General features: G+C 36.8%; 1 protein-coding gene across 1 annotated transcript in view; it reads left to right on the top strand.

Annotated features, from left to right (window-relative positions):
- LOC149785667 (pleckstrin homology domain-containing family F member 2-like) overlaps positions 1-12,056 on the top strand; it is a 37,983-nt gene that overhangs the window by 7,282 nt on the left and 18,645 nt on the right. The window contains exons 3-4 of the mRNA XM_089979494.1: positions 761-898; positions 8,013-8,076. Coding sequence (XP_089835620.1) covers positions 761-898; positions 8,013-8,076 — 202 coding nt within the window. The remainder of the gene's footprint in view (positions 1-760; positions 899-8,012; positions 8,077-12,056) is intronic.

Below are 12,056 nucleotides of genomic sequence, written 5' to 3'. Positions count from 1 at the left end.
ACCTCGATTATGGCCATTAGGTGACCATCTTGAAAATCTTATTATTACTAACTTTTATCGGGTGGATGATCATATTAAAATGGGATTTACACAAGACATGTTATTATAATGTCTAGTTCATCCTAGATGAAAATCGGTGTTTGTTTGATATAACAGTACAGCTGCCATGTCATCCATCTTGAAAATCTTGTTATAGCTACTCCGTCTAATCTGAAATCTCATTGATATGGGGTTTCCACAAAAGGACTATCATATATAGTTGGTCCTAAATGAAAATCATGCACATGTTGCATCAGGTATGATCTCTATATTGACTGTTTTGTAAATCTTTTTGTCCTGAGTGGATGGTTATATTGACATAAAGTTTTCAGTAAAAGACTTATTATGATATCTAGTTGTGCCAAAATGAAATGGTGCTGATCAGAGCTCCAGTATAGCCATCAGGGTGGTCATCTTGAAAATCTATTTTAAAAAAATCAGGAATATCAGATTTGTTTCAACACTCATCACTTAAATAGGAAGAAACGGTCTTATCTTTGATTTCTGGAAATTGTTTCAGCCAGTAGTGTTGGTTGCTTTGAGGGACTTTCACATTTATGGGATGGATTGAACGAAAAAGGTACCAAGTGTGAATGTGTATGTATTAGTCATATGTTTTCTAGTGTAGATAATACAGTAATATATTTTGTATGTCAAAGAGTTAACCAGGGTTTAAATTGTTGACAGTTATGAAGGCAGATTTTTTTCCTTTGTTTTTCAGCCCTTGGCAATCCCTGGTCGAGTCCTGGTAGGTGAGGGAGTACTCACAAAAATCTGTCGGAAGAAGCCAAAACCCCGGCAGTTCTTTCTTTTTGATGACATTCTTGTTTATGGAAGTATTCTTGTAAATAAAAAAAAGGTAAAGTTGTATTCCTCTTACAAAGAACAAGTTCATGTACATTAGTAATATTTATGCTTAGTTGTTAATTTGAAATTTTTATCTCTGTTATTTGAAAGATTATCTTTGCTCACTGTTGGATGCTACATATCCAAGTGGGCAGAAAAGATGAAGGAAAATGACACCATACTGTGCCCCTTTGTAAATACACAGCTATGAAGATGTTGCTCATTCCAGCTATATATATTGCTACTGTGCAGAAGCCATACTCTGCAACTTCCAAGGGGTTTTGATACTGCACAACAACCCAACCTAATAACCTTCATGTACTTGATACTACACAACAATCCAGTCCAGTAGCCTTCATGTACTTCATACTCATTACAGCCCAGCCTGGACCACTCCGGTGGCCTAGTGGTTAGAGCATCCACCTTGGAAGCGGGAGGTTGTGGATTCGAACCCTGGCCGAGTCAAAGACTTACAAAAATAGTACTGACAGATGCCTCGCTTGGCACTCAGCATTAAGAGGTTAGTGTTAGGACTGGTCAGCCTGGTGTCAGGATAATGTGACTGGGTGGGACATCATGCTACGTGTCTGTGGCATGATGCCCCAGTGCTAGACATCACTATAAACTGCCACACTGCAGACATCGTAATGATATGACTGAACTATTGTTAAAAGTTACATTAAAAATCTTAATCACACACACACACACACACACACACACACACACACACACACACACACACACACACACACACACACACACACACACACACACACACACACACACACAGCCCAGCCTGGTGACCCTCATGTTCTGCGTATTGCATGAGAGTTGAACCTTAACCTTCATGTGCTTCATATTGTACAACAGCCCAATCCAATAACCTTCATGTGCTTCATATTTTACAACAGCCCAATCCAATAACCTTCATGTGCTTCATATTGTACAACAGCCCAATCCAATAACCTTCATGTGCTTCATTTTGTACAACAGCCCAATCCAATAACCTTCATGTGCTTCATATTGTACAACAGCCCAATCCAATAACCTTCATGTGCTTCATTTTGTACAACAGCCCAATCCAATAACATTCATGTACTTCATATTGTACAACAGCCCAATCCAATAACCTTCATGTGCTTCATATTGTACAACAGCCCAATCCAGTAACCTTCATGTGCTTCATATTGTACAACAGCCCAATCCAATAACCTTCATGTGCTTCATATTGTACAACAGCCCAATCCAATAACCTTCATGTGCTTCATTTTGATTTTTCTGTCGTCTGCTATCCATTCTGGCATTATCAGAATCCAAGGGAAGTAATAAGACATTGTGCACATCATCCCTTTTACATGTACACTCTTTCACTTCATGTTGTTTTTTCCAAGCAAGGATGATCGATTAACAGATTTTTTTAATAAGCAATCATCACAAAGTGCGTGGAAAGTGCACATTTAGCAACCATTGACTGCAAAACAAACACTTTATTAAGTGGCTGGGAAAGATATGACCTTGAAATGCGAGGAGTGCTTTGCTTAGTTTGCAAGGACAAAAAACATTTATTGAAGGAACGGACAATATCAGTGTACATAGGGTCAGCACAAAGAATGTCATTTAATGATTGTCATCACCGTCATCTGCATTGTACATGTCAGTTTCATCTTTATCAGTGGGTTCTACTAATTCAGCGACTGACAGTGGGATGTGGTTTTCATGCAAAGCGTCGAATGCTTAAATCATCACACTAATGTCTCAGTGCAATGGATTCAGAAGAAAAGAAAATGACAAAGAAGAGCAATTGAAAGCAGATGCAGCTTGAGGAGAAAATACTGCAGCTAAACAGCAGTCTTTAAAATTTGGGTCCAGTTACAGTGATTTGGTCATCATTTGCTTTGTATTTCATTACATTTATTTATGTCTTTATTGATTTTGTTTTTGTTCCTTGTATTGAATATAGTTACTAGAAGTAGAGCACTTGATACTGGGAGTAGTCCTTGAAAATTAAAGACTGGTTATTAAAAAGTCATTGAATTAAAATTCTCCTGATTTGTATGAAGCCTGTTTTGGCATCATAAACAATGGTAAAAGTTTTGATTAAATCTCAGACCATGTGAGGAATAGCTATCCTACCTGGGCTGTGAAATCACTAGGCTCTGTTTTTTCATATCCCTGTACCCTTACTGTCCTAGTGATCCTAAAGCAAGATGAGGGTCATTTGAAAAAGTTTTGTGATTATGTTCCTAAGTCCCAAACCCTTGGAAGAATAGGTATCACACTTGAACCATAAAAGCATGAAACTCTGCCTTTAATAGACATCCACTCCTGCCACAACACTGCAGGTCAATGTCATTTGAAAATTTTTGTTATGATTTTGGTAAAGGTTTTGCTATACGGACATAACGTCATAAACCATGTGATATTGAGCAAGGTAGCAAACGAGCAAGGGCAGTAAAAAGTATTATCCTTTCCTATCCATGCATCCCTATCCTTCCTCATTCTTAAGGAAGGTAAAGAGGTCACTGTCATTTGAAAATCTTGATTAACTTTTTTGGATAATTTTTTTTCTCTAAATGACTTTTCTGGAAGTTTGACATAAGGATCACTGTGGCATCCATCAGTATGTCCTTCCTTCCAAATGATTGATTAGGGCCATTGTTAAAGATTTTTACTTTCTTTAAATGTAAATAACAGACATGCTTAACATTCACGCCATGGCCCTCTTATTTCTGCAAGGTCATATAGGTTCATACTATTCGGATTGATAATTATTGAACTCGATTCAGTAGGACTGAGGTACTGTTCTTTGATATGCATCCCTACCCTCATTCCGACTCTCATGATAATTTGAAATTCTTGGTTAAGATTTTATTTAACATTTCTTTATGGTCATAGGTCCAGAACCCTGGAAGTGAAAACTTTGATACTTTTGCTGTAGACACAGGAAATGTTGCCTTTAATGTCTGTGTGCTGGTACCCTCCTTAAGGCCCTCTAACAGAGTCAGCATCTTTGAAAATAAGAGATCTTCATGGCACAAAGTCTAAAGACTTAAACAACTAATGTTAGATCTTTACAATAATAGCTTTTTGTTATGGTCATATGACTCCATTTCTCCACTAACAATTGTTTATTTGTGATAACCTGATTTCTGCTTCACATGTTTTAACCAAAATTTGAAAGAAGATTGCCCTATAAGAAACCAAGAACCCTATTGATTCAGGGTTAAAAGGTAGTGTTAGTGTTAATGCAGTGTCTGGCCTTTGCAAATTGATTTACTTGGAATAACACATGTTCTGCTTGGAATACCTTCGTTAACCTTAGCAGATTCAATGATATCCTAAAAGAGGTAGTGAACTCCAAGGACTTGGGATTTCACAGGTCAGGTGCTAAAGTTACTGTGACACATCATAGCATAATGACACAAAGAAGCCTGATGATTTTTAGTATTAAAAACTCAGAGTGGCTTGGGGTGCACTCACCAGTTACAGTCAAACCCGGTTATCTTGATTACGTCGGGGGTGTAAAAAAATCGTCGACATAACCGGGTCCCGAGATATCCGGGTTCATAAAAACCGGTAATTTTAAAAATGTCCTTGAGCATTACTCCTGTCTCTTGCTGGTGTTTACTGGAATCCCCTCCCACTGCATGTTACAATAAAATAAACAAAACGCTTAATTGATAATAAAATGAAATGAACTAACCTGGTGTTGTTATCATTTATTCCTTTTTTATCATCATAAGTAATTTATTAAAGAAAAAATATATCTATGAACTCCTTATATCACATGTAGCGTATGCATCCATTACTGTAGTGTGCATCACTTATGTCAGATAACACACGACACATTTTTATAATTGATGTGAATATTGAAAAACAAATCATGTTTGGTTGTACTCAGAGGTTTGAATATGTTATCAGATTGAAAAATGGATCAAAGAAAATCACAAACGAGAGAGTGAGAGAGAAACATCCACCGATTGCTTTCAGGCACCCGCCATTCACGCATAACGCGGTGTTAGGTGCAAAATAACCAAGATTGTATTATATCCAGGTTAATATATGACAGTATCTCGCAGATAAAGATCAATAAATGTTTTTGAAAATACATGTACATGTACATGTACATTGACTGTGAGTGCAAATGAGGAAAAGCGATCCTAAAAACCAACTCTGCTAGACGCCATCATGTATGCCCGTGCAGCTTGGAACAGTGTATCGCCGAAAACCATTCAAAACTGCTGGTTCCATTGTATTTTTCCGGAAATTTCTGATGAAGAATTTCACCAGCAGTGTTTAATTGCACAAGAAATTAAAGAGCCTCAATCAGAAATAGGTCTTGAAGCGATGGCTGATGAGATTGCGGACTCCATAGGCATTGCTCGGGATGAATTTTCTAATTATGTTCACGTGGATGATGATGCCAATGCCTATGGTGAACATACTGATGAGGAAATAATCCAATCGGTGACAACGAAGCAGATACAATCATGCAAGCAAGATGATGATGATGATGATGATGATCAGCCTATCACTATCCCAAGCTACAGTGAAATGGCTGAATGCATTAAAAAAATGAAATTGTTTGTGGCAAGTGTCGACGGTGCCGAGCATATGTATGAAAACGTAAGTGCTTTTGAATCGTTCGTTACAGATCAGCACCGGAGTAAACAAAAGCAGACTGATATTACTTCATATTTTCTACAAATCGATCGCTTTTGCTGACTATTTCTTGTACAATTTCTGTGAGATTGACGTTAAAAAGTTGCATTTCGTCGAATTAAGCGGGTCCACATGTTACTTCGGACCGAAACTTATGCCCGACATAACCGGGTTATCGACTTAACAGAGGTCGAGATAAGCGGGTAAAAAATAGCATAACAAAGAAGAATTTTTTCGGGACCGGACCAAAACGCTCGACATAAGCGGGTTGTCGAGATAACCGAGGTCGAGATAAGTGGGTTTGACTGTATTATGTACTTTTGAGAGAGTGACGTATGTAAGGTGAAGATGTTTGCATTGAAACATGCACAGTGGAGAGAATGTTGGCATACCTCTTTGCTACTTTGATGTAATGTGGCTGACATTTCTTATGATGTTGTACTTTATATGGAAATTGTACGTGCCCTAAGCACACTATTAACTAAAATGACTACTCCCTTCTGCTAAAAAAGTACACTAATCTTTTGCACCTGTTAAAATTGAGAAAATGAATTTTGCCCAGCTAGAAAATACCAGCTTTTGAGAGTGCAATGGATGAATTACCAAATATATAAAATGTAAAAAAAAAAAGTTATCAGCTTTTTTTCTTTACAATTTACCTCTGAAGTCCAGGAAGTGAAAATGACCAAGTGGAGCTAGAAGTTTGTTGAAAGATGCACATCTGGAGTAAGGCCAAGCTATATACTCTATAACTGATATTACACCCATCAATCAGACACAAAAATAAAGGGAATTAAAGGTTCTTGGAACAATACCTAAGATATACAAGGTCTTTTTTAAATAGCCACTATAACCAGTGAAGAAACCTGGGGAAATTCATTTTATTTAAAATTCTAATCCGTTGCAAAATATGAAACTGTAGGGTGCCACTTTAACAGTATAGTTGATGAGCTTATATACTTTGTCCCCTCTAGCATTACCAAAGTCAAAATCTCTGAAGTTTTGGTTAAATTTTTTCAATATGGTCATCACAAGTTCCATCAGGATGGATAGCTTTTGTTGTTAGCAGGCATGTTAATAAACATTTTCTTAAATAAAATTATAACTAAGGAGACAGTCTTACATTTTGTGTTTATGTATGTCATAGGAACAACATCTCAACATGTTGGAAGTCATTTTACTTCTCTAGTCAGTGTATATAACCTCTGGCTTTTATGTATACTTGCAATCTTATACTGCACTGGCTAGTGAACCATGTGGAGGGTTACTTGTGCACAGATACACTGCCTAGTGAAGCACTGTTATGTGCGCTGTGCTTGACCTGTACTGTATCACTATCATGCCTGAATTGTACAATCAGAAAGCACTACCAGTGCATGTTAATACATCTATACCCACTCTTTTCTTCTCAAATAAATTTCAGGGTCATTGAAAATTTATATTTGTTTCAAGCAGTGAAGGTGGCAAAATATATGATTCTTTTTATTCTTGTTGGTTTTTTTTAACCTTTTACCCAGCTTGATAAAATGTATTGTTAGATGCAAAGGGTATCTTTGCTGAGTGAATCAAACACTGGCTAGAAGTCACTTGTTTTCCCCTATTTTGAAGGACTTTTAGATAACAGTTGTTGTAATGTGCAAAGACTACAAATAATTTTTCTCTAATTAATCAATGACCACAATTATCACAACTTCACAATTACATGGCTTCTCCTTATTAGGATTCCATAGTGTAACATCATTTATTTATACCATGAAATAGAAATCATAAATCAAACACCCAGTCTGATTCCATCCCAGGGTCAGTCACAACACAATTCTGAAGCACATTCTACATATGCCCCTCCACCAAATTCTTCACAGAAACAAAAGACATCTCCAACTAAGGGAATAATCCCTATGCAGTGATTCCATGGCACAAAATATTAGTCCTTATCACAAATATTTCACTTTGAAAACCACAATCAGTCAATACCTTTAGATTAAGATGGTGACTGCTTGGCTCCGTGCCCATTTATGTGGCTCTGACACAATCTCAAACTACAAACTAATCCATGTCATTGTAAAATCACATGAATTCTGTACACTGTAATGTCTGTTCCTAGAAATTGGCTAATTACTCCTGTTGAGAAATATTTCCCCAACACCAACATAGTCAAACATCGAATCACTAAAATCAGACAAAGCTATAAACAGAGACATTAATGCAAATGGCACATACTCAATATTTATTATAGTATCTTTCATGAATGCAGCATAGGAACAGAGTCCTCTTTACGGTAAACTATATTTACATACTTTGTATTGCTGGTATTACATAGTGAATCTGATTTATTTGTAAATATTAGGACTGACATGTAATTTTGTGCTGAATGCTGTCTTCTTGCTTTCTTGCTTTTCACCAGAGGATAGTGATTACACTTGTACATTAAGATAGAATTCAGCAGGTTCACTTTCTACTTACAGTACAATAGTCAGAGAATCCTTCCTTTGGAGGACATTAAACTGGAGAGTGTAGAGGATGATGGAAGTAAGTTCTAGTTATGTCGTCAATTTTTGTGCTGTTGAACTCTTTTTGTATATTTTTTTAATTGCATACCTGCCATTTCAATTTGATTTTATAAAAGGGAAAACATGACAGATCAGGTGAGACTGAGAGACCTATTTGACACCACAGTCTATGTCCATAATGGTGAGCCTGTATGAACAGTAATGAGTTGGGATTTACAATATATACTCATTTATAAGTTGAGCTCAACTGCAAACTGCACAGACCAGATCTGCCATTGCATAATGCACTGGCACATCTAGGTCTGTGCAGTTTGTTAGGAATAATCAGTAGAACAAACAGCATAGACCTTGATCTGCAAGTACATTATACTATGGCAGATCAAGATCTTTGTTGTTTGGAGTATGACTTGTCTTATATGGTACATAGCTTCACACTGTAATATGATTACCCCTGGGCAATTTATGTTGCTAATTGTACTGTCCATGGAATATAATTACCTCATGTCAGTTTGTATTACTGATTGTGATGTCCATGGAATATGATTACCCCTGGGTAGTTTATATGGTTAATTGTAATGTCAGTGGAATATAATTACCTCATGGCAGTTTGTATGATTACCCCTGGGAAGTTTTTATGGTAATTTGTAATGGCAGTTTATATGGTTAATTGTAATATCCACTGAATATGATTACCTCTGGGTAGATTATACTGTAAGCAACCTGTACTTCCTGTCTGCTAGGGAGGGTTCATTGAAGAAGTTCTACTCCTATACTCCTGCAAGGAAACGCTCATTGTTTGCACTCTTGTATTGTAACAATTAGATACTGACATTAATTTTTGATGTCTTGTTCCTGGATCATTTCAGTAAAATGTCTCAGTATATAATGGTCTGTTTCAATGTTAAATAAATTGAGTAATGATCGGAAAACATAAGAGTGACCCCAACAGACGAGAGTTGAAGATTTGCTTTGTATTCATTTAACCCAGGTTACCAGTGTGGTGGGAGATAACTGCATGACAATTTTGAAGATTAATTTACTTACTCAAACATTTCCTACGTAATTTTCCAAAATTCTTGCCTCTGCATGCTGTTAAAAACATGGACCTTCAAATGTTCAACGTAATTATTATTTTGCTAGCTTTTCACCTAAATAATGTCCAAATAATTGAGGGTATTATTATCATTTAGCAAGTTATATATGTTATTACCTAAAAGGGGTGTTGGACTTCACAGGTGTTACTTATGGTTTCAAATTTGACCACGCTCTGCAGTTATCTCACAAGTACTGTCATCCACTCCAATATATAACCTTCGGTTTTTAACCATGTGACAGTACTGAACCAATCATTATTGGCAGACCAAATCCACCAACAAATCAGATGTGGCAAACTGGCAAACCTCAGTCTAGCACAAATCTTGCAATATCAACCATATATGAATAAGGTTCATGATATTTCAGTATATAAAACATTCTCACAACTTATATCTTACTCTGCACAAAACTCTGAGACAAAAACTCTATATCCTAATTTGTCTATATAGTTTACAGTAGCAGAACAACAGTTCCCTAGTGGATAAACTGTGACAAACCAATGACAGGGTTTAATGATACTAAAAGAATTGTAGTTGCTGGGGAGGTTGCAGCTATGCACAAAACAAATTTAATTACTCAATAAATCTAACAGTTTTTATATAAACCCAGTATATTTCAGATATTACTTTCAGCATTAAATTCACTGTGACTTCATCTGAGTGTAAATGAATCACATACCTGTACTATCAAACCATTAAGGTCATGGGTCACAAACAAATAAAAATGGTGTCCATAAGAACTTGACTTGATCGTTGAAAAGTTCGTTTACCGTGAAACACGAACAATCTGAAACTTCATGTTGAACACACATGTCATGATGTTCCCATCAAGAAACCACATGATGGAGAAACACATTTGGTATTAAATGAGGTAACACAGACATGTAATTTGGGCAAGAAACTGTGCTGAATGTAAAATGTCAAACCTTAACAAGCCAAGTGTAATATAATGATGAGCATGGTAATAACTAGAACCTATTGACAGAGATTTCCTAAAGGCATAATAAATATGGGATTACCCAACTAGTAATTCAGTATAATTTGACTCTATGGACCACATGAAGTCTGAAAACATGCCTGTGAAGTGGCGCATTATCAAAAATAGGGAGAAGATATACGTTAAAATTCATGTGATGTGATTTTGATTTTTAACGTATCTTTAACAATTTTTCAGTCATATCACTACAATGTCTGCACTGTGGCAGTTTATAGTGATGTCTAGCACTGGGGCATCATGTCGCAGACATGTAGCATGATATCCCACCCAGTCACATTATCCTGACACCAGGCTGACCAGTCCTAACACTAACCTCTTAATGCTGAACGCCAAGCGAGGCAGCTGTTAGTACAATTTTTCTAAGTCTCTGGTATGACTCAGCCGGGGATTGAACCCACAAACTCCAGCATCTGAGGCTGACGATCTAACCACTAGGCCACCAAAGCGGTTTAAAATTCATGAAACCACAAAGCAACTAATTTGCCAAAACTACATGCTCTTGCACTGCCCAAGGTCCAATGAGCAAAACTCATGTCTTAAAAAGAAAAATCTCTGGTAACATATGGAGATTTCACATACAGTAGTAAATATCCACCCCAACCCCATTATGGTGCACAGCTGGTTAATTCTGAGTCTATGACACTGTGGTTACTTGTAATGTCCATGGAATATGATTACCCCTGGGTAGTTTATATGGCTAATTGTAACGCCATGGAATATGATTACCCCTGGGTAGTTTATATGGCTAATTGTAATGCCATGGAATATGTTGTTGTTGTAGGGTTTAACGCCATTTTTCAGCACATGATAGGCTATACATGGCGGCCAGTAATAATGGTGGAGGATGAACCCGGAAAGAACCAACAACCCACGAGAAGTTACTGGCAAGCTTTCTCACATACCCACATTAGCCAAATCCGAGACTTGAACCCACGCAGACAGAGGTGAGATGGCAGTGATCCTTAATGGAGAGCACTTTAGACCACTTGGCTACTCAGGGCCCCCAATGGAATATGATTATCCTAGGGTAGTTTATATGGGTAAGTTTAGTTTGTATGGTTAATGCATGGAATATGATTACTACTAGACAGTTTATATGGTTAACTGTCACAAAGGTAATTAAAACATAAAGGTGGTAAAAGATACACAACCGCTGTTTCAGATTTTTAATTTATTGACGATTGAGTGAATTGTAATGCTAATATTTTAAAAGTTGCTATGGGAGGGTCCATTTTACTAATTTACATAGGTAAAGTACATGAAATGGAACAACCCAGCTTGTTGAAGGTTAAAGTAATCAGAGATGTGTATTGAAGCTACTGTAGTTATTACACTTCATTGTCTTGCATGTCAGAAACTTTTGGAAGTTGTTCTTGTTAAAGATTTTGGCTAGTTAATTATCGGCAGCAAAGTTAGTTTGAAGTCAGATTTTTCCCCATTTATGCTTTCATGAAAAAGCACAGTAATTATTTCAGTTGCTGGAATGATAAAGTTAGGAGCAGTGTAAAAGGGATATTTTTTGTACAACAAAATGTCAAAATGCATATATCATCGACCATAACAACTGCCAAGAATTAACATGATAACTACCTTGGCCTTTGCTTCTTTGTCACTTCCTCACTGCATTGTGATTTCCAACAGGTCATTCTCAGTGCTGAGAAAAATTCCACAACTTCCTCGGGGAAATTTAAACAACATTACCATCCAGTCTCTAATGTATGCAGAGATTAATACTAGTGAAACTTGTATCATCTTCAAACTCTCCAATGAATTATTAAGAGCATCAGAGTCTGCATACGCAAGCTAAAGCCATACTCCACTGTCCAGTAGTGACAGAGTCTGCATATGCAAGTTAATGCCATACTTAACTGTCCTGTAGTGACAGAGTCTGCATGTCCAAGTTAACGC

This window comes from Sinohyriopsis cumingii, chromosome 13 (assembly GCF_028554795.1).
Source record: "Sinohyriopsis cumingii isolate HCF-2022 chromosome 13, ASM2855479v2, whole genome shotgun sequence".
Lineage (NCBI taxonomy): Eukaryota > Metazoa > Mollusca > Bivalvia > Unionida > Unionidae > Sinohyriopsis > Sinohyriopsis cumingii.
This window is presented reverse-complemented; position numbering and strand designations above follow the sequence as displayed.